The following is a 24,348-nucleotide window of genomic DNA, read 5'->3' as shown; positions in this document are numbered from 1 at the left end:
GCTGACAGTTTTGACTCAGGCACCTGGAGCATCACCTGATTGACTGTAGCATATGGCCACACTGCGCAAGTCTGGCGCTGTTCTGCTCTTTCACCTACGCCACTTTATCTGAATCCCCTCACACATTTAAGTGGGGAAGCACACAGACCAGGAAGAGAGGAAGGAAGGTAATTGAGCTAAGCGAACAGTCCACCGCTCAGATGAAAAATGTGTTCCTGTTCTTCCCTTTACTGGCGTTATATATATATTTTTCTTAAGCCAGCCTCTGAATCAGCCTCAACAGCTGGGACCTGGCAACCCGAGGTGGAGGATATGGCGGCAAGGCGTATGAAATACCTCTCCATCTAGACTCCTCCCCACTACACCTCTGTTTCCTCTTTTCCTCTTAGTTGATCCCTTAAGGAAAAACTTGCTGTTTGGGTTTAATCTGCTACCAACAGGTGAAATTACATTGCTCCAGCTCCAGGATTTAGGACAGGTTTTAGAATTGATTTTAAGGTTTTTTACTGATCATTTCCACCACGAGCCTCTAGAGCAGCTTCAGCGTCGTTCTTCCAAAAGATATTTCCTCATTTGGTTTTTTTCATGTTGATGGTGGCAGAACATGACGTCTCCTACACTTCCAACTATAAAGGCCACGGCATATGATTCATATAATTTTGATACTCAGTCTGCAAATAACCATTATTTTCATTATTGATTAATCTGTTGAATGTTTTGTTGATTAATCAATTAATCATTTAGTCCATTAAATGTCATGTAAAAAATTAAAATACCCGACACAATTTCTCATAGCTGAAGCTGACATATACTGTTTCTTTTGCTTGACCAACAGTCTAAAACCCAAAGAAAGCAGCTGATCATTTGAATGTCAAAATAGTTGCTGACTATTATTCTGTTGGTTAACTAATCAATTAATCGACAAACTGTTGAAACACACGTCAGACCCCATCACACTCTCTTACTTTTACTCTCTTTATCCTTGCAGGGCCCTTTGGCCCCTCAGGACCCTGGTGTAACCTCATTCCAGTGTGTTTGATTCCCTTGTTGTTAACCCTCCTGCTCAGCCTCAGTCACACTGGATTCAGTTTTAAAAGGTGGAAGTCGGTGTGAACCTCATGTGCAGTCATGACCGTGTCCTGACAGCTCACTTGTTGTGGTGTGGACACTGTTATGATTGTCCACACAGAGCAGTGAAGGGGTTCTGCTTCATCTGCGGAGGTTGAAACCGTATCAACAGGCCTGAAGCAGAGCAGAGCTGACCCCTCTGTGGCTACTTTCTGGAGCGGAGCCACTTTTCACCGTCTGTGACGCAGGTTCAAAAGGGAGAGGTGAAGGGAATCTCTCATATCCTGTCTCTTTGCGCACTGATCCACAGAGGCTCATGTTTATACACCCTCATATGACTGAGACAGAACAGAAATGAGGACGAGAGACAAGGCAGGGGAAGCAAATGGTGTTTATTTTCCTTTACATATGTAAAGGCAGGATTTGTGGGACACGTGTGGGGGGGTGGATAGTTCCTCCTGCTTTGTGTTTAGAGTTGGAGCCTGTTGGAGCAGCTTTGCCATTAGTCTGTCAAAGCCAGAGGGTAAACCAACTCCTTTAAATGACTTCAACACCTCAAAAAAATCTTAACAAGACTGGATTAAATTAAGTGGAAAATGTCACAAGATTGCACTGGAAAAGGGAAAAATTAAACCAAGGAAAATATTCAAGTGTTGGTTGAGAAGGAAATATAATACCTCACAGTGAGATGAACGTTCACTTATATTTTACCTTTCCTTATTTGATTTTAGACTGTTTCTAAGAACCAATTTCAGATTGTAGCTGTTTGCATTTACATAGTCATAGAATGAGATTTTTTGTTGGTGAATGGATGTGAATGTTTTAAAGAATGTGAGCTACTGGTGTTACCTTACCTGTTAACACTGCGATCAATGAGCAGCCTAAGAAGGCTGAGAAAACCTGTTGACCTCTGTGGATGTGACCCCTGGTAGGGCTTGACCTGTGTGTGTGTGTGTCTGAGAGATATTGGGAAATAGTAGAAGAGTCAGTGATCTTAGTGTTGTTTATGTCTTCTGGCATTAAATTAGCTGAGTGCTCATACATACTGTACAAACTGTACGTACAGATGTGCATGAGCAGACTGTTAAATGAAAAGTTTGATGTTTTTGGGAAATGGCATTATTTGCTTTTGTCTCTGAGAATGAGATGAGGACATTGATACCACTCACATGATTGTACGCTAAATATGAAGCTTAGTTTAGCACAAAGAGTAGAAACTGGGTAAACAGCCACCCTGGCTCCATCCAAAGTAACAAAATCTACCTATCAACACATCTACAGCTCACTAATTAATATGTTGTATCTTGTTTGTGTGATCTACAGAAAAACTGAAGTATAAAAACAACAATTTGCTGTTTTACAAAGGCCTGTGTACCAGACTTTTTCTTGGCTGGGACCAGTCATTTTCTCTGCAGGTTGCCTGGCAGCTGGTCCTGGTCAAGAAGTAGTCTGGCACATAACCTCCTGTAAAGCACCAAGTTGACATTTTTACACTTTGGTTTTTGTATGAATTAAACAAACAAGATACAAAGTATTAATTAGAGAGTTTTAAAGTTGCTGGTTACTGTTTCCAGTCTTTGTGCCTTGTTGTTGATGGCTTTATATTTATGATACACACATGAGAGTAGTATCAGTTGTCTCCTCTAGCTCCCCACAAGAAAACCAACCAGAGTACTTAGCAAAGTGTCGAACTATCCCCTTAAAGTTGGTGTGTGATCTTAAAGCATTTACTGTTTGAGATCCTGTTTGAACTGGGGCTTGTTTAGGCTGTGTTGTAGCAGACAATTTAATCAGTCGCTTCCCAGTTTGTCCAAGAAATTTAGTGAAGAACTCTTAACACAGTAAATAATGGTCCATACGCTATTAGACACATGCCTTCTTAAAACATTCTTGCTCTGTGGATACCTCTACTTTTGAAAGTTGGCAAAACCCTCACCATTAAAGATGTCTGCATCTGTGGTGAGTCATCTTCCATCTATTGCTTATTTCTGTGTAGAGTTGAAGCAATTAGTCTGCAACTATTTTAGTAATTTGGTAATTTATTGTTGAAGCAATTTCAAGCAAAACTGCCCAAGAATTCCTATTTATAGCTTCTCAGTTGTGAGTATTTGCTGATTTTCTCTGTTTTATAACATTGTAAGGTAATATCTGTTGGGATTTGGACTGTTGGTCAGACAAAACAAGACAATTTGAAGACTTTGCCTGTCATTTCATAGGCTTAACAATTCATTGAGGCAGGAATTGGCAGCCGAATCGAGAATGAAAGTAACTGTCAGCTGTAGCCCGTGAAAGAGAAGCTGGATTTTTATCTCAGCATGAGTAGAGGAAAGAAGAGAACATGCAACAAACACTATGAATGACAGAAACTTTTTTTTGGTGTGGGCAACAGTGCTTACTATGAGCCATTGTTAAAAGAACAAGTAATTCTCTCTGCTTTGTGTCTCTACTGTGGTCATTGTGCAATTGAAGTTCTCCATGTGAAAGAAAATCCTGATTGCTGAGGGAAAGAAGTAGAAAGGTGAATGGCAGGGGCTTGTTTGGGGCGTACCTTGTGCCTTACCTTTAGTGGCTAGCTCAGACAGATCCCCATCAAGCAGCCAATCAAAATGGCTTATGTTGAAAACATTGTTCAAGTTTTGTTTGTTATGGTTGGTCCAAGGTAACGCAATCTGGAGGTAGTGGGCTTAGCAGTTCTCAACAAGAGAATTAAGAAAGCAAACAGGTGCAGCAGCTCAACAAAAGTAGTCTCACCATGCTGCTATGCATGAGCCCTTAATACACCTGGGCCATGAGTCAATTGATAAGACCTGCCAATAATAATAATTGATAAGATGAATCTACTACTCAACCTAAGACACTTTGGTAGAAATGTTTAAAAGTCTTTCACATGGATTCAAAGGCTGCCAACAGGTTAGCCAGCTACAGGCAGGCTGTTGCCTGATGTGTCTGTTTACATTGTGAGTTGTAACAATATTCATGTCTTTTATGAATCTCCTGTCTTCCTGCCTGAATTATGGAATATGAGTTTTGAATGCTGTCCCTGTTTGAGTTCGACATAGGTCGAGCTGACATTTGTTTAAAGAGTGATGGCCTTCTTAAGCTGCAGAGAAGGATTCCTCTTTGTCACTGGAGGATCTCTATCACTTTACCACGCACATCACTCCAGGGACTAATGCTTTACTCCCACCGTCACTCTGGATAACGGATGGATGGGCTTCTGTTCACAGTGTTTGGCTGCACCTGTCATTCCCATTAGTGTAGCTGTGTGAATACAATTGTGTCTTCACATTTTTCTTTCTCTGTGCCTCATCATACGTCCGTGCTGGTCCATGCATCTACAGCACTGCATCCCCCTCATACATCCATTCCCACTGGGGTGCACATTGGCAAGAGACTTGTGGTGCAAATCTGACTAAACCTCAGTTACCTTTCTTAGATCAACATATGGTCATATTGATGAGTTCTACAGTCTGCAAGCTGAAGGAGTGCGCTGCCAGTCTGTCTGACCCCCCACATGTGCTTCCTGCTCAGTGCAGATTTGGCTGCGGGACAGTGCAGGGTTTATTGTTGAGGATGATGCATTGGAAGTCTGTGCCACTAAGACCTATGGATCACACACTTAAGTGCGTTTGTCCCCATCGAGCTTTTCAATCCGCTCAAAAATCCATCATCGTGAGGATGTATTTTGTAATGCAGGGATTTTCAGTGAAATTCTGCGTTTTATGACCAATATCTACTGGCAGACATTTTTCCAGGAAGAAGACAGATGTTTTTGACAGATATAGTTGTTTTTATGCCTCTACCCTATGCTATATGTGTGTCTTTCTTGTTGTGTGTGTGTGTGTCTGTGTGTCTTTGTGTGTGTATGAGTACTGTGTACATGACCACGGTGGCCATGTTGGTGGTGTGTGTATCTCTGGGACTCGGGTTATGTTTGCTTCCCACAACTTTATGCATGTTTGTCTCAACCCAAGCAGAAAAACTTTGGTGCTCCACATGTGTTTCTAATAGCACGCAACCCCGTCGGCCTGGCAAGGGACTGAGGGTGGAGGGTGGAGGGGGGAGGGAGGGGGTGAGAGTGTGTTTAACGGAAGGGGGGAGTAGGCCTGGAATGGAGAGAAAAGGGACAGCAGTGGTTTGGATGTCATGTGGAAGGAAATAAGTGTCAAGACTATGCTCCTGTATGTTGGAATGTGAAGCCAGTACACAAGATTGAGAGTGATACATTATTCCCCTGACAGCAATACTTTTTTATTTATTTTTTTCGAATTGGACACCTGCTCCACTTGAGTTTAGTAGACATTAAAGTGACATAATACCCTAACTGCATAATTACTGTAAAAACCCATTATAAAGCCACTGACGGAAATCTTTGCATGAGTTAACCCTTCAGTCAGATGCACAGTAACGTCTTATTTTCACATTAAATGCATGGACTGACAGGAGAGAGTGAGAGTTAAGGGAGTGGAAGGAGGATAAATCAGTGCTGTGCAATAGCCAGACATGGGGAGGCACCCAGTAATTAGAGGTTAGCCTCACTCTTTTTTACAGCACCACTACACTTTCATGAGAAGCAACAATGCACATCCTTCTCCCTCTCTTTTTCTGTCCTCCTTTCCAAAACCTCTTGTCTCTTGTGAATTCAGGCGGCTTTTGGAATGTAAATCATTTTAGACTCCGAGACACCGAATTGGATTTTTCAGTTGCATTATGATTACTGCTGTTGGAGTTTGTGAGGTTTTCTGTGAGGTTGCATAAGTGCCCTTTTTTTCCCAGACAGTCATATGAGGCTCTTGAGAAGAAGCACCTGCCCCCTACAACCCCCTCCCTCCCCCCTCTCCCCACCCAGCCAACCATATGCCTGCCCCCGTTTCCTCAGCCACAGTCATCATCTCGCAAGCAGCAGTGCTTACGACCCAAAAGCATCTGGAACAAACCACCTGAATGTCAAAGGTCACGCTGTGATGTCACTGCTTAATGTTAGATGGAAAAAAGAAATATAAAGTGTCACCGGCACCACGAGCATTTACCTCACTCAACCCCAGCAGAGGTTAGGAGTTCAAACCAATCCATAATTCAACACTCATCTACACTCATGGCAAGCTGAAGCTGTACTTTATGTGAGCCAAGGGGCCACTTTAATATTTGTGCTTGATACGCCACAATAATCATTCAAACAATGTTGTATTCATGACAGAGTTTACGTTTTATATGAACATTTGGTGGCAATAATGAGAAGGTCTTTATCACAAGAAAGGAGCAGTCTTGCAAAGGACCAGCCACTTTGGTCCATACTGAAATATCTCAACAAATAATACATGAATGAATGATTTGTGTAGTTTTAGTCACAAAAACAATTTAACATATTGATCTGTTCATAAGCTCTCAGTCATTTCAGGTCATTTTCTGCCCCACATCTACACAAGCATCCCACTGATGACCTCACTGGGATACCAGTCTAGTAGATGTATTTTAATGAAATTTGGTACAAACTGTCACATTGCCCTCATGACGAATGACATTTGTGACTGCCTCATAATTCCTTTAGTGCCATCAAGTCAGAATTTAAACTTGTTTCCATCACCGTCAACTGTATTTTGTGCCTTATTGTGTACATTGTCTTACCTTATCAGCATATTAGCATTAACATTGTGGGCATGTTAGCATGCCAATGTTAGCATTCAGCTCAAAACACGGCAGTGCCCAAGTGCAGCCTCACAGAGCTGCTAACCTGGCTGCAGATTCTTGTTTGAATATTAAATATTGGAGCAAGGGTTGTGTTATTTCTTATTTATTCGAATAATCACTAACAAGCTGGATAACACTGTGAGACAGTTAAAAGATGTTGAGTTCTCTGTAGTGTTTTTATACGCACTAATGACAGTGCAGCTCAACATTATGCATTAACTAATTGACCAGGTCCATACATGGTTGTTTGTTTGACAGATTCATCTATTTAGCTGTGTGTTTTCAAACTGGTTGAGTCACTGCCAGTATACACTTGTCTCACTATGGAGATTCTGTTATTTCCAGCTGTGCTGCTGCTGTGCTTATCTGATTTCCAGCTGATAACACAGGTTCACATGTGTGTGTGTTAGTGGGAAACAAGGAGAGAAACATTTCAGTGATTGGTTTGCTGGAATGACTTTGCTCTGTGCTTTATTGCTGTGGGCATCGCTTCCAGAGAACATTGTGTGTCCGTGTGTGTGTGTGTGTGTGTACACTTCTGCCATGTGTATGTGTGTGACATGCTGGAGATATCAAAGCAAGCAACCTCATTCTGGACCTTTCCTTTAAAGTGAAACTATCATCATCATCACATCATTACTGTTGCTATTTAACAAATGTATCAAATATAGCGCTGTTAAAATACATACGCAACTTTCAGCTTTTAGCCAACATGGCTATGTTCAGCTGTTCTCATAGCTTCCAGTATTCGCTGCTAACACTGCACTGGCCTTGTTGTTAGCACTGTTGCACTGTTAGCATGCTTTGCCTGACATATGTACAACCTCAACTTTGCATGATTGGTTAAAATACAAAACAATTGAACTATGGTGCCTTTTTCGTGTGGTTGAGAAGTTTTAGATACAATGAGAAATTTATGTCTCACTGTTGATTGACTTTAGCAGCTGACCGATGCTGACAATGCTAGCAGCTACATATGTTAAAATTTCCTTTGTGCTGCTACCTGCAATCGAATCTGATAAAAATCATGCAGGCCACGGTGAAGTCTAGTCCTCCATCATGGGCTGGTTGAGTTGGATAGAGCTCCGTGTTCCATTTTGACTAAGTTACCTTTGGCTAGTTTGTTTGCTGCTGGCTGTGTAAGTTTCTGTCTTTCAGGTTAGCATTGCAGCTAAGCACCGCTGTTGATTTACTGCAGGGCTTCACATATGTTTCCCTTGTTGTTCCTTTCAGTTTGTTGAGATTTAAGTGCCATTCTTGCAGCTGTAATGTTAAGCTAATTCTGCAGAATCACCACCACCCTCTCCCGTGCTTTGCCCCTCGGCACCAACACATTTCCTTTCAGTCCTGTCTCCCACGTCTGACTAGGTAGCCTCAGCCAGATCCTCGGGCAGCCATTCATCTCTCTTCCTGTCAGCAGCTAATTGGTTGACCCTGTGGGCATCCTGTGTCACACCACACCACCATTCGTTGGCAAATATGCACTCTGCCATTGATGTCATCTGTCAGTGGCTACGACAGATCCAACTGTCGAAAAAAAAAAAAAGCCTCAATAGGAGAAGAATTATGCCTCAGCCTGTGTACAGATACCCACTGTTAGCATTCAGACTGATAACATATAACATATCATATAGATTTGCCTTTTGCTTCTGTTTTTTGCATTTTTGCATTTTATCATCACGTGTGAATGTTGCTGCTTCACAGGCTATGGGCGATACTTGGGCTCCCTCTATTAAAGGCCGGGGAGGAAGAGAAGCATCGGGTGTCTGTTGATAAGGGAGCTTGTGCGTTTTCCCTTTGCATGTTCTGCTGTATCACGCGTTCATTTTGAAGCAACATGCTGCACAAAGCTGCACACAGGTGGGAGGAAGAAAAAATCACCAGCGCAACATAAATATTATTCCGAGTTTCTGGGAAGCATTTCTCTCATGTCGATGGAATTACTCTCTTGAGTCTTTGCCAACACACTGTCGTCCCCCCCCACCCCCCACCACCACCACCACCACCACCACCATCACCACCACAACCACCACAACCACCTCTCCTCTTTTCCTTTGCCCCCCCCCCCCACCTCACCTCAGATCAAGTCTTAATTTGTCAGGAATATTACTGCCCTGTGCCGACATTTGCCGGCCTGCAGCAGCATATGAGAACCAGGGCCAGCTGCGATTTGATTGGCTCCCAGGAGAAGTGCCGGCGCTCGCACTTCTCCTTAGTTTGGCTTGTTTAAACACACACACACACACACACACACACACACACACACCTACACACACACCTACACACACACACAGAGTCTGTGCTGCCCTTGGCATTCAAAACTGTCAGGTGGAATTCCTCAGCAAGTGCAGTCACACTCGTTCTAGTTTCTACAGCGCCGGGGAGTTGGAGCGGTTGGGATGAGTGATGGCTAGTTGCTTAAGGCTGAACACTCCTCATAGTTACACAGTATAGGCCTTAAAGGGACACATGCTCATGCTGGAGGATGCAGACGACTGCGTGGCCTCCAACACTCCCTAATCTGTGACAAATTTAGGTTTTGAGGAACTGCGCCGAGCACAAGGGGAGTTATGCTTTGTATGTGTTATGGGTTTAGGTTTGGATAGGCATATGATTTGTGTGAAGTATGCCTCAGGGGAGTGTAAAGACAGGTGTGTGTGTGCGTGCCTCAACTGAGACACGAGCATATGGGAGTCTGTTTTCTGTAATAGGGGGAGCAGGCCTTAGCTTCCACTCACCGGCACTATATAACCACCATGAGAGAGGTAATCCAACCTTCTCTCGCTCTCTCTCTCTCCCTGGTACTCTCAGTTTCCCTCTCCCTCCCGTCTCTCCTCCCTCTCTTTCTCCTCCAGGCCTGTCTTATGAAGTGAGAGGCCAAACACAGGCCCAGAGTGCCGGATCAGGCTCCTTCTATCGATCCACTTTATTTATGTGTTTGTTTATTTATTTAAAAGGCCCTGAACCCCTCTGTCCCTGAGGTGTACTTAGGTGCTACACACACACACACACACACACACACAGCCTCTCTCTTACTTGCCTGTACACACAAAATCCTCCTGTGCTGCTATGTTTAGTCAGGGGTTTTGCAGCGTCATTGTCGGGTAGAGCCTGTGTCGTCACTGCAGTAACTAGGTGTGACATTAGTTCACATGTGCACACACGACTTGGGGTCTGGTGTTTAGTAACATAACATAACACATGTAGAGCTGCCCCATAATAGGAAAATAATGAACAGTCCTTAAATAAAAATGTTTTGAACACTGTAAATTGAATGTGCAAACAAGTCAGAAATGGAAAAATAATAAAGTAAAAAGGACAAGTCTAAAGGAGTAAAATAACTAGGTAAATAATAAACAAAATACAATGTAATAAAATAAAGGTTGATTCAATTATGTTTTCAAAAAGTAATAATATAACATCCAATATTCAGCAAATTTGTATTCTTTAGGAAAACATTATTTACATTAAAATCTTAACTTTTGCAATATAATCTTGTGTCTTTGTGTCTTTTCATTCAAAATATATATTCATAATAATGATAGGGTTGTGTATTATATGTATTTATATTATGTTTGATTTAATTTACAACTAAGCAACACAGTGAATTGTGGTCAATTTTTATTCAAAAAATCTTTAAAATATTTATTATTTCATCTCCCTGCTCGAACTTCTGTTCAAAAACAGCCCAGCTGGAGTTATTTTAGGGAAATAATTGCTGCCCCCCACTCACCGTTTACTCTGAGCTCAGGGTATTGCAACATGCGTCCTTATCGCATATCTGTCATACTTCATTAGAATAGCACTAACCAGCAGCATGCCTGTGTGTGTGTGTGTGTATTTGCTTGTGTTTTTGTGCTCATTCTGTGATTGTTTTTGTGTGTTTTTGTTAGCGTGTGCCTTTGCATGCATATGTTGTGTTCATATATTCATCCACACTGTCCTTTAGCTGACAGACAAACAGGTCTGGCTTCCTCCCACTCAGCGATTTTCTAAGACTGAGGTTAAACACTTGGCACAGAAACATGTCAAGGTGTCCAACACCACCCTCCTCTCTGCCATGATTAATGACTTTATCAACTTTCAACATATTAAAATCTGATCTCTGTCTGTTTGTTATCAGTGTGTCACCACAGTCAGCTCCTCACCATACTTTTGTGACACACAGCATTAGGAATGTGGGTGTGTCTGCATACTTGTGTGAGAAGTGTGTGTGTGTGTGTCTGTGCGTACTTGTATGACTTCGGCAAATGAATCCAGCTTGCAGCCCTGTTGCATTAGCAGGTAATAAATGTGGACTTAGACTCGGGGCTTTGCTCCACCTGGCCAGTCCATATGATTTTTTTTTTAATGTGTGTTTGTCTGTGTGTGTGTGTGTTGGTCTTCACATGGCCCATAGCAATTCCTCACTTTGAATAAGGCTGCTGATCACTTCACCATCTGACTTGCATCTGCTTTCTCTTAAAAACTCCTCTCCTGTCCTCCTCCTCTCTCCTCTCCTCTCCTCTCCTCTCCTCTCCTCTCCTCTCCTCTCCTCTCCTCTCCTCTCCTCCTCCTCCTCTCCTCTCGTCCTCCTCCCCTCTCCTCTCCTCTCTCTTCTCTTCTCCTCTCCTCTCTCCTCTCTTCTCCTCTCTCCTCTCTTCTCTCCTCCTCCTCTCTTCTCCTCTCCTCTCCTCTCCTCCTCCCCTCTCCTCTCCTCTCTCTTCTCCTCTCCTCTCTTCTCCTCTCTCCTCTCTCCTCTCTCCTCTCCTCCTCCTCTCTTCTCCTCTCCTCTCTTCTCCTCTCTCCTCCCTCCTCTCTCCTCTCCTCCTCCTCTCTTCTCCTCTCCTCCCTCCTCTCTCCTCTCCTCCTCCTCTCTTCTCCTCTCCTCTCCTCCTCTCTCCTCTCCTCTCCTCTCCTCCTCCTCCTCTCCTCTCGTCCTCCTCCCCTCTCCTCTCCTCTCTCTTCTCTTCTCCTCTCCTCTCTCCTCTCTTCTCCTCTCTCCTCTCTTCTCTCCTCCTCCTCTCTTCTCCTCTCCTCTCCTCTCCTCCTCCCCTCTCCTCTCCTCTCTCTTCTCCTCTCCTCTCTTCTCCTCTCTCCTCTCTCCTCTCTCCTCTCCTCCTCCTCTCTTCTCCTCTCCTCTCTTCTCCTCTCTCCTCCCTCCTCTCTCCTCTCCTCCTCCTCTCTTCTCCTCTCCTCTCCTCCTCTCTCCTCTCCTCCTCCTCTCCTCTCCTCTCTCCTCTCTCCTCTCTCCTCTCTCCTGTGTGACACTGTTGAACTCGCAGCTTGGCCAGCTCTCCTTCCTGCTACCATAAAGAATTAAACAAAAATCTCATTTCATTTTTTGTTTGTCAGAAGACAGTGTTGGACGCTTTTGCAAACATTGTTCAGATCTCCAGGGCGTACTGTTCTACTACTAAAAGTATCAGAGTGCAAGGAAATGCTGGGACTAATAGATTGTGGTGCAGCTGAAAAATGCTCTGAATATCTGAATAGGACAAAAGAATAAGAGGACAGTAAATTTGCTGCTCTAATCTTAACCTAAACTCTTAAATGACTCACTATTTCTTATAATGACTAAAGATTCGAAAGGATCTATTGTTGGTTTTTATTTTCTGTATAAATTGAATTTGAGAGAGTACACATGGTCTCATTTGAAATGGTACATTTGGTAAATTCCAAATCCCCGGCGTTGCCAAATGGATTTGGAATGGTCAGTCAGCATCGAGTACTAACAGAGGATCCAGCAGACTTCTCTGGCTCATGAATCATTCGCTCTTTTGCTCATTTGCTCCACATCTGGTTGCAGGAACAGAGCAGAATGAGTGTGTGAGTTGTTGGGTTCAAGATTGCACCACAGTGTCTTGACTGTCTTGAGTTAGAGTGTGAGTAGCAGTGTTCGGAATAGTGTTATTTGTGTCTGGGATTTCATAATAAAATAGCGGTAAAATCTGGGAGGGCGGGCTTTACAGTCACTGTGATGACTGTAAACTGTCATCAATCCTCTGTTGGTTTTTTTTGAAACCATAAAATGTGAGATTTGTTAAGGTTTTACTACGGTGGGAGGCTTTGCATGTGGAGGAAATAAAAGTTTAAGTTCTTTTTTTTTTTCCACGAGACTTGCCTCTCGACCGAGATAAGAGTTATCAGCATGATGGCAGTGTAAACAAGCAGAAGTGTGAAAAGTGATATGCTTTTCAGTGTCACTTAAAGAATTACGAGAGAATTAAGTGGAGCTGTGTGATCATCATAGGCAGGGATACATCAGACATTGTTTAATCACTTGCCACAGTTAAAGGTAGGCTCTGCTCAGAGCTCAGTCCATGTTTGGCTCCAGGGACGGACAGTCCACGGCTGTAGAGTCAGTTTATCTCTATCTCTCTCTATCTGGTAGCATATTGTTGAAGCCAAAGTGCTGTTTGTCAGCAGTTCAGAGTTAAGAACGGTGGTTAAAGAGTTGACCAGATGTTGTCCTGGTGTTGCTGATTTTAACAAATGCCGGCCAGCCACGGTACTTCTTTCTTTTCTTTCTTTTTTTTCTTTTCTTTCCTTTCTTGTCTTGTTTTTTTGGTCATGGTAAAAAGTCTCTAGTGTGTTGTTAATGTTAAGTGGAAGGTACAAGCTAACGTTCTATCATTTTAATGGAACGGTATTATGATAAATATTAGACATGCTAAGACAAATTGTTAGATTTTGTTGGAAAGCATCTGAACTTTGGTTTCCAGTAAAGTTGGTTTTGGAGAACCTTTCCTCAGTAGCGGTAGGTAGATGCTTTAAAGTAGGAAAACTCTGAAGATTGAAGGATAAGGTGCTTTTTTTTTTTTTTTTTTTTTAAGAAGTCTTGGAAAAGATGAATAATGGCTCTCAGCTGTTGCTCAAGCCATCTATACATCCGTCTACTTGTCCCTCCATCTTAAGATCCATCTCCCTGACTCTGTCTGTCTCTTTCTAAATACTCATCAGTATGCAGAGGCTGCAGTATGACCTATTAAAAGTCATTTGTCAAATTGCAGCCAACTGGCTTGACTGCAATCAGGCTCAATGTGAATATATTTTGACATGTGTTTTTCCTGCCCTCCACTGAGTGCCTAAAGACCTGTGACAGCCTGGAGCCTCTCTGAATACTAATAAAGTTAGCACTAATACAGTTGGCAAGGACGCATACACACACACACACACACACACAGACTGGAGCACTGTCAGCAGAATGACACAGCAGACACAATCTCCATATTCATATAATATAGTACCTGACAGTCACAGCAAGTGGCACTGTCACCTTTGATCATTTACAAAATGTGTCAACCAGCAAACATGGAATGCTGCTCTTCAGACACACACACACACACACACACACACACACACACATCAGGGGAAACATTATGAAGCACAGTGACATATTCATACAAAAAAAAAAAAAAGCAAGACGCACACATGCAGTACAGCAGGTCCGTGTGAGAGCTGGTCATGCGTTTCCCAGCAGGGGAATCCTGTCCCCGGAGGCCGCCTGGATGACACAGATGTTTGTGGGCTTTGGGAGTAGATGCTACTGAGCTCCTGGAACACAGTTTTAACTCTGCAGCCAAGAGTCCGGGACATATGAGTTGAATAAAATTGCGCCTATAGCTCTAAACTTAGAGGAGACCAGCTGTGACCCTTATTATTTTATTTCACAGTACAGCGAGAAACACATGAGAAGAAAGGAGTGGTCATTAAGGGGGAGATGGTGGACTTGGTAGATGGAGGGAGGAGAATTTGATTGAGGTTGGATGCATAGAGAGACGAGGGAAGCTGCAGCACAGGCAGATGTATTAGAGAACCAGAAACTCAAGGGCAGACACTAGAAACAGAAACAGAGGGTCAGACTACTGTGTGAACAAAAGATTTGTCTAAGGTTGAAGTGTCTCAGCAAACCTTCAGTCCAGAGTGGAAGAGGTTAGGAGGGTGCAGGGCCTCAAAAAATGTCTACCTTAAAAAAAGTGAGGCTTCAACTAAACATTATTTTCACTCTCAATCAATCTGCTGGCTATAAATGTCATCGAATGGTAAAAATGCCCATCACAGTGTCTTAACAGTGTCTAACAAATTGATTTATCGATCAACTTTGCTTATGGTGCATCTGGTGTGTGTCTGTGTGTGTGTGTCTGTGTGTTTTTGTGTGACAGGTCAAGGTTCGCAGCCCTCAACGACGTGTTAAATGCTCTGGGTGTGTTCATCTCCCTGGTTATCGTCATGACTCGTTTGTTGAAAGCACACTGATTGGCTTAAGCTGGACTGGAGTGAGCTAGTAAAGTTTTGGCAGGCAGAGGAAAACCTCAGTCGTTTCCAATGGACATAAACATCGCTGCTGCTCTGCCTTCAGGGTAGTGATTTTTCTTGCTAACTGAGCCTCTAAAAAAACAGCTGCACATGTATTTTGTGTGAAATGATAGACTGAAGAAAGATAAAAACATGCTCTTATTTATTTGCTTCGTCAGTAAACAGCCTGATGACATAATAATTATGATATAATCGTGGGATCCTGTTTGTTTGTGTCCTGATGATGCTGATCCCTTGTTTTTGAGGAATTTATGAAGCTCTGTCTGTTTTTTTAGAGTTAACATAACGACCCTGGATTTAGTGGCCATGAACGCGCGCGCACACACCCACGAGTTTGGCTTGGCTTCATGGCGCTGAATAGGCAGCGGTAGCTGAGGCATTATACGAGGCAGCGGGAGGAGACACAGTCAGCAGTTAGCACCACGGAGCAGTGGGGATTTTATGCTGCCTGGCTGCCTTCGTGCTGGCCTTGCGTAGCAGGACCCTGGCAGCCTGTGTGGCTGTGCGCTAGCCCACCATGGCGTAGCTGAAGTCTAAATATGCCCCGAACACTTGTGGCAGACCTCTCTGTAACACTACAATATCAAAACCATGCGGTTTGCCCACCGGCCCAGCGGTTAGATAAAGTGTCCCCTCTTGACTTCAGGTTCAGCACCTGCAACCAGTTACAAGCAGGTGGGCCCTCACATTGTCCTACAGCAGTACACCAGTCACAAACTGCACAATGTAGGGGCTGCATCTCACAATCATTTTCATTATTGATTAAACTGATGATTATTTTCCTGATTAATTGTTTGGTCTAACAAATGTCAGAAAATTGTGACAAATATCCATCAGACTTTCTGGAGTCCAAAGATATTCAGTTTATTATTGTAGAGGACAAAGAAAACTGAGGGACATTCACATTTGGAACCAAAACTGAAGCTTTAGCCAGAAAATATTTGTAATTTTATTCTCAAAAAATAACCTCTAACTATTAATTGATTATTAAAAAAGTTGGCGTTTCATTTTGATCGAACAATTGATTTGAAACATACAGTACTTCAGTGTCTGTCACGATAAACTTTAATATGTGTGTTACTGTAAAGCGTTGTGTATCAATAAAATGTGAATTTTCTCAAATAGGAAAAAAGGGGAGGAAGGTTGGACAACAGCCAATGTTTCGTATCCAAACTGGACTTTTACGATGAGTCCCTGTTTTCCCTGAGCGTCCACTCAGTGAGAGGCCTGCACTTCATGTAAAAACGTTCAAAAATTAAGAAGGAGATCAAATAAAACTGGAGGCAGTGGGATGATCATCGTGTGTGTTTCATTATACCTCTCACTGTTGTGCAAGACAGTGACATTTTTCTCCAGCAGGAATATGAAGGATATCTGCCCAAAATCACAGTGAAAAACACATTACCCAATATTCCACCTTGAGGCACTTGCACAATGATCCCATTGAATAATAACTGTCACATAATTTCTTAAGAACTGTATTCAGATCTCTGATACTGTGGAGAGATTAGCTGTGTCGCCTGAGGAGTCAAACATCAGTGTAACACTTGAGTTCACTTTAACGTCTGATACTGTATCTTTGCATCACCAGTCTGTTGTGTGTGGGGTTTATCTTCATCCTCTTCCTCCTTCTTCCTCCTCCTCTTCCAACAATGTATGGAGATAGTACATGAATCTGTACATGAGAACTCCTCATCATTGTGCCATAGAGTCATGAGCCTTGAATGGAGGGAAGTATTTTCATCCTACTTTTGGAAACACACGTGGTTCAGATGATTTTTTCTTCAATCAGAACTACTGGGACAGGAAGGACATGAGTGACCATGTGTCCATCAGGTGCAAAGGTGGTGGACACGTCTATCTCTAAGGTTACCCTGCCTCAAAAACAAAAGCAAGAAGAAGGAAAAAAAAAAAAAAAAAAAAAAGCCTGCTCCCCTGGGCTGTTTTTGCTTGTGTTTGTATTGCAAGTCAGAGCAGTGACACAGGGATTGCTGTTGTGGTGAAAATGTAACACACTGCAAGCAGCTCTTTGGAAATGAGCAGACTTAAGGTTACTTTTGATTGGGATGTTCACAGTGTGATCATTCTCTGGTCTTAGAGAGGGGAAAGTGAAGGAGGGAGAGACGGATTGCAGTACATGACCTTTCCCCTCTCTTCACCACCTCTCTCTCTCTCTCTCTCTGCCCATCTTCATTTCTCATTCAGCGGAGAGATTTATTGTGTCTCTCATCTCCATCACTTCACCAGCGTCAGGTTATGTTTTACGTTGGAAAGTTAGAGCTTGTTGGTGCGAGATGAGTCGACTTAACACACTGCAGTGATTTGCTCAGGTGTCCTCCACCATGTATCTATCATTTCATAACTGAAATAAGCAAACACACACACCTGGATCCTGCCATATTCCACATCTCGTCAGGTTCATGCATGTTTCAAGTGTGTGTGTGTGTGTGTGTGTGTGTGTGTGTGTGTGTGTGTGTGTGTGTGTGTGTGTGTGTGTGTGTGTGTGTACACTCTCAACCCTCCTTTAACTATAAATGGTGTATCAGTTTTAATCAGACCACATCTGGTTTTTCAGACGTTCAATCTCTGCTGGGCAACACAGGCGCACACACACACACACACACACACACACACACACACACACACACCGCAGGCACAGTGTGCTAAGAGTGTCAAACCAAGTCATAAATCACTGGTGCATCAGTCTTTCCAGATCCTCTGCTGAACCCATCTGTCTTTCTCTCTCTTGCTTCACTCGGTGCAGTGCATCAAAAAGTCCTGTTACTCTTTTGCACAGTAAATGAATATTATGAGTTTAATTTTATTTCATTGTTGAAGGTGCAATTTCATAACCTTTTCTTTAGCATTGTATAGCATAATAATAATAATAATAATAATAATAATAACAGTAATAATAATGATTAAAGATAAATATTGTGAAACATTACTTAAAGATACTTTAAGATATAAGAAAGACACCACATGGTGATATAGAGAAACAAAATATGAGAAACATAGTAAAATAACAATTCCATGTTCACTGTCTCTCTGGTTCAGGATTCTGTTTTTGTTTTTTGTATTTGAGATGAAATTTCTTGTACAACTGTGCTGTTGGTTTAAAATTGTGTGAGCAAGTTTCAATAGTTCCTAAGTGTAAATATGAAATGAGCTGAGACTTTACTTCCTCTCACTTTCAATTTGGTTTCACCTACCTGTATATGGATACAGGTAGGTGAAATCTGAGCATATGGATATGCTCAGATTAAATTCAGCAATAATGTCTCTCTCTCTCTCTCTCTCTCTCGCTCTCTCGCTCGCTCGCACTCGCTCTCTCTCTCTCTCTCTCTCTCTCTCTCTCTCTCTCTCTGTCTCACTCTCTCTGTCTCTCTCTCTCTCTGTATCTCTGTCTCTGTCTCTCTCTCTGTATCTCTGTCTCTGTCTCTGTCTCTCTCTCTGTATCTCTGTCTCTGTCTCTCTCTCTGTCTTTCTCTCTGTATCTCTGTCTCTGTCTTTCTCTGTATCTCTGTCTCACTCTCTGTCTCTCTCTCTGTATCTCTGTCTCACTCTCTCTCTCTGTCTCACTCTCTGTGTTTCTCTCTCTCTCTCTCTCTCTCTCTCTCCCCCTCTCTCCCTCTGTCTGGCCTGGAAAGCAGAACTCATCGAGGTGGTAATAAAAGACAGGTGCACTTTTATTCCTTTTGAAAGCTCACTCTCATCTCGCCACAGTTGGAAAACAGAGGTGTTCTCGCTCTTCGTCGTATAACACCCCACTTTCAGGGGGCTGCATACCAGACCTCTTGTCTGTCAAATAAAGTTTTTTGATTATCTCTGAGGACTGAGAGAATTTGCCTGTCTGCCTGGATAGACCAGATGGGCATGAAGAGTTTCCACTGGAACATTTCTGTTGGCTGTGTGTGCTGGGCCTGCTTTATCAAGCAACAGTCAAGTGTATGTGTTTGAAAATGAACAATTAAATCCAGAACGAACCATACTCAAAACATACATAAAATGACATACATTTCTTTATATCATGACCATGACAATTCTGGATTCTGATTGATTGATTGATTGATTGATTGATTGAGGGTGTGGATCAACTTTTAGAAACAAGACAGTTTAACCAGACACCTACGATGTACTCAAAATGAATGCAGCTGTGAGTGACGACAACAGCAACTTTTATTTATAGAGTAGTTTTCATAAAAGAGATGTAGCTCGAAGTGCTTTACAATAAGTGTGTGTCATATTCTGTATGAATGGGGAAGTCAGAGTCAGCTGAGGGTAGGATGTAAACAAAGGACCTAAATAATGTTTCACGGTGGCAAATCACCTGGTACCTGGTTCTTAGCCCTCACACATCCATTACAATCATGTAACATCAAATTCTTGAGACAACTTCTGTTGCTGTCTCAGCAGCTTCAGTCAAACTTGGATTTGATAATGTTATTTTGTCAAACTCATTGATTATTCCTCATTTTTAGCCGACACAGGCCTGTGGCAGCTGTCATCTCGGCCAACTAAATTTACAGTCGGGGTAACAAGTGTGCAGCCAATTTCAGGTGGTAACTCTGTCATCACTATCACTGTAAACTGCACTGTCGTTAACAGGGAAAGTTTTTTACCAACAGTAACAAAGTGTGATGGGGCTTAGGACGGCCACTTGGAGAGTATACTAATCCTCTGTTGATGTTTACAGTATTTCTACTACACGACAGTTTTACAATGCTGGCTTGTCATGGATTTTAATCAAAGCAAGTATGAAACTAAACTTAAAAGAAGATAGTACATGTCAGACCAGTTAAAACGTTTCTAAAGATCTTTGTATAAAATAGCATTTTGTATTTGTCGTATTTGGTTTTAATACAGTTGATCTTTCACCAGTTCATTTCAGAAATTTGATTTGATCTGCTCAATTGAATTTGCACTTGTTTGACAGTTTTATGTCTTTACTTTTGTTTTTAAATGGCCTTTAATAAAACTCATTATAAAGATCTTAAAAAGTTTTATGTTCAGCTTTCAGAGAGCAGATGCAGCAGATACCCTTAAAGCTAATCTACTACAGACTTAGTGTTTATATGAGGTCACCTCATTTGGACTAAGTGCTTAATAAGCTCATTAAGTGGCATAAACACAGTGCGTGTATGGTCTTTGTGCTCTCGCTGACTCAGAGTTGGATCAGTCCAGGTCTTACCGCCGTGCTAACGTAGTCTGATGGAACATGTTGGCGGAGGCAGCACAGATGGATGAATGATCCTGTTGTTGCTGTGATCAAAGACCGATGACACAACTTGGTGTCACTTTATTTATTTCTCTCTTTGGTTTTGTTTTTGTTCCCTCTCTTCCTTCCTGTCCTGCTCTGCTGTTCCTGCAGAGTAAGATGACAGGAAATGTGTGTGTGTGTGTGTGTGTTAATAAGAGAATATATGTCTGTATTTAGTCTGAATGAAAGTTTTTGTGTGTCTTTCTGCATGTGTCTGCCTGCCAGTGTGTGTGTCAGAGAGAGAGAGAGAGAGAGAGAGAGAGTGTGTGTGTGTGTGTGTGTGTGTGTGTGTGTGTGTGTGTGTGTGTGTGTGTGTGTGTGTGTGTGTGTGTGGTCTCACTGTGTGTCATTTGCCCCTTGCCTTGGCACTGCCATTGATTTCCTCCTGCGGTAACTTCCTGCCTGAGGCGATTTAGCGTTTCCTGTGGCAACGCTTACACTTCAACCATCACTCTAGACCCTCCCTCCATCCCTGTGTTCCTCTTTCTAAGTTTGCTCCATCCATCCATCCATCCATCTATCATCCATCCATCCATCCAGGACTGTCAGACCACAGCCCTGTCTCATTCATTAATCATCAGCAGTGAGAAGGAACAAGGGAGCAGTCAGACGAGTGAGAGGAAGCAGAGAAAGGTGTCAGGAATGACAAGTGCAGGAGACTGGAGGTTAAAGATGAAACCTGACTCTTCAGAAGATTAGAAAGTGAAGCTGACATAATCCTGAAGATTAAAACTTTGTTTCTTCTGTGTTTTTCAGATCCCGTTCTCACTGGTGCAGTTTCCGCTTTGGGAATATTTAAAGGTATGTACTTTATCACAAATGTTACCTTGCTCATTTTATTCCCTCTCTGTCTTTATTGTCCATGTATTTTATTCCTTCCTCATCTTCCACTCTGCACATTACCCAGTACCATCATTTACAGTAATAATCTCAGTGGTAAATCCATAGTAAAGTTATGATAGTGTGCTTATGCTCTGACACATTCACAGCCGGCTCACCCTCTGCATCCCCCTGTATCATTGTGACAGGCGAAAATGCGACTTTACGCCCCGTTTTAATGGGTTGTCACGACTACCATCAAACCAGCCTTGCATTTATCATGAGTTTTGAGCATATCCAGTCCTTTTTTATCTCTCTCGTGACCTCTTTCTTAATGTCTTTTTCTCCCACGTCTCTCCACTCTCCTTGCCCCCTCTGTCGTTACTTTGTGCAGCCCTGAATTCATAAAAAGCCGTTTCTCTTTTGAAAAGACAGCGTTTTGTTGGAGTGACATCATGTCTCAAGGGCGCGAGAGGCGGACAGTCAAACATTCCATCAACGTTGGGAGCGAATGGCCGAGCTAAGACGGAACAATATGTGGCACAGCTGTGTGTGTGTGTATATATGTATGTGTGTGTCCGTGCATTTGTGAGAGTTAGATTTGGTCGTTCACAAGTGTCTCTTTGTCCCTCAGTCAAAAGGCCCTCTCTCTCCAGGCCATCTGGACACGTCCGTTGGCGGAGAGCTGAAGGGCTGGAATCTGGATCTCTCCTCTCCTCTCCTCTCCTCTCCTCTCCTCTCCTCTCCTCTCTTTTCCTCTCCTTTCCTCTCCTATCCTCTCCTCTCCTCCTCTCTCCTCTCCTCTCCTCTCCTCTCTTTTCCTCTCCTCTCCTCTCCTCTCCTCTCCTCTCCTCTCCTCTCCTGTCCTCTCTCCTCTCCTCTCTCCTCTCCTCTCCTCTCCTCTCCTCTCCTCTCCTCCTCTCTCCTCTCCTCTCCTCCCCTCTCCTCTCCTCTCCTCTATTAACATGATGCTACTTGCAGCCAAGCAGGTTTTTTACTACCAGAGTGACCACCAAGATGTTCAGAGGCTTTCATAAGTAAGAATAACTTTAGATTTAGTTAAAAAAAAAAATGCCCGAGAGTGAATGTGTGTGGCATGCTCTCCCATCTGCTCTGCGGAAAAGCAATGTGCTGCGTTACGATCTCTTTCTTTTTATTTCACCACGAGCCAGCACAGCTGTCAGTGAGAGAGACAGAAAGAGGAAAACCAACTACTCAACTGCTTTAGGCCTGCTGGATGAGGAGTCTGCAGACAAATCCTTTCGTAGAGTGCATTAGGTTCAACTGAATTTCTTGGATTTCGTGGACAGGTTTGTTGCAGGCAGGAAAGGTCGGGGGATTTGGTAAATTGCAGGATATGAAAGAATTTGACACATTGGTCACTGCATAGAAATTGAATGCTTTTTCACCAACATCCATCTGAATAGTTCTCTCTCTTACACTTACTCCATCTGTTGTGACCTCAAAAACAGCATTAGCAGAACAGGAGGGTGTAACACTTTCAGGTTACAATTGAACAGCCACAAAAAATGAAAGGAATGCTGCTTCACAGGCATCATGGGAACTCAAATGAAGCCGATGGCCTACGCTAGCAAATGCAGTCTCCACACACGCAAAAATCCAAACACATATGTGACTCGCTGACACATGCACACAGACCCACCACCTCTTTTCCTGTGGGAAGTCATCCAGGTGCAAAGTGTGACCCTGACACGAGGGTTCAGAGGTCAAAAAGTTTGTTTTTCCAGGTTTACCCCTTATTATTTATTCATGAAACAGAGGAAAAGGGAGGGAGCGAGGCAGAGAGGCAGAGAGACAGAGAGGAGTCCCCCAGTGTGAGGCCTTTGATGTGGAAAACAAAATCTCCTTTTTAATCTGGCCTCTAATGGAATACACATGACACATCCTGAGCTCGTGCACGCTCTCTGCCGGTCCTCCTTTTCTTTCTTCTGTGTGTTTACTTGTTTGCGTTTGCATGCACATGCACGCACACATGGTTTTGTGATGTCCACATGTGTGTGAGATAGGAGGAGAACGAGATAACGTGGTACAGATTAAATGTGCAGGGGGAGGAAGGAGGGACTGGATGGACAAAGAAAATATTAGTAATCGCTCCATGCTGTTGCTCAATTGCTCTCCCTGAGAAGTAATCATACCTTGCAGCGCCGGAGGCAGCCCAGCTGTCCATGCACATTTTATACAAAGACTAACCTTGCGTTGTCCGTCTCCTCATTGCTTTGCTGAAACTGGTGGGGGGAGAAAAAAGAGACAGCCTGCCTCCCCATCCTGAGCTCATCCTCAAAACAACAACATCAGGCGGCTTCACTCAGTAGCCAGTTGCAGTTGGGCAAGCAGTCCTGTGATCGGAGAGTTTTTAGACACAGTTGCTACATTATTCATTTAATATTACATTTAATTTTTTTTATTGTTTTTCACTTAATAAAACCGGTGGAGCCTGTAGTCTGCAGTCTCGTGGTTGGTACAAGAAGTTAATCTTCCAAACTCTGTAGTTATAACTTAATGGACTTTGGACGGAATAAACCCACACTGAATTGTCAAATGTCAGATTCATATAGATGCACATCAGGATGTGTACAAAAGAGTGAATGCAACTATTTATTTTACTACATTCCCATCATAATTTGCCCAAACCAACTCTTTGCATCTCGCAGTTTTTTTGGTTGTTTTTTTTTTTTTTTTTTTTTGCTTGAATGGTGAAGCCCTCTAAGACAAATTTTTGATTTTGGGAAATGTAAATAAAACTGACTTCACTTCCACGTCAAGATGTTTTTGTATCCTGCACTTATCCCTCTGAGCTTTAGCAGATGTGCACACGACCACTTTAACTTATTTCACAATATTTTTCTTTCTGTAAATGAACCTCATTAAAAGATGTCCATAAATGCTTCTTTTAATACTTTTACTGTGTATTAAAACCTGGACTGCCTTGTCTGTGGTGATCTGCCTCAAGCCCTTTCATTCCTACTAAAACTCAGAAAAACAGCTCACAACTTTATAGGTTGTATTTTTAAAAAGACTCAGTAATTTATTGTCAACAGCTGGCCACTGTAGCTTTTCAAAAATGAGTAAACACTGCATTTGTTGGCAGCAGAACGGTGTGTGTGGAATATGTCATCCCGTACAACAATGTGAGTCCCTGAAATTGATTCTCACTGATGGTTTTAATCGTTTTTGGACAACAATGGAGCTCTGTG

At 42.7% G+C, this 24,348-nt stretch overlaps 1 protein-coding gene across 1 annotated transcript in view; it reads left to right on the top strand.

Annotated features, from left to right (window-relative positions):
* The window catches only part of slc25a26 (solute carrier family 25 member 26), a 55,755-nt gene that overhangs the window by 13,495 nt on the left and 17,912 nt on the right, over positions 1-24,348 (top strand). Inside the window, exon 6 of the mRNA XM_071493527.1 lies at positions 21,071-21,115. Within this exon, the coding sequence (XP_071349628.1) occupies positions 21,071-21,115 (45 nt within the window). The remainder of the gene's footprint in view (positions 1-21,070; positions 21,116-24,348) is intronic.

Source organism: Trachinotus anak, unplaced genomic scaffold, assembly GCF_046630095.1.
Source record: "Trachinotus anak isolate AG129_WGS33_773 ecotype Australia unplaced genomic scaffold, CSIRO_AGI_Tana_v1 ptg000013l, whole genome shotgun sequence".
Lineage (NCBI taxonomy): Eukaryota > Metazoa > Chordata > Actinopteri > Carangiformes > Carangidae > Trachinotus > Trachinotus anak.
Note: the sequence above shows the minus strand (reverse complement) of the source record. Positions and strands in the feature narration are given on the sequence as shown.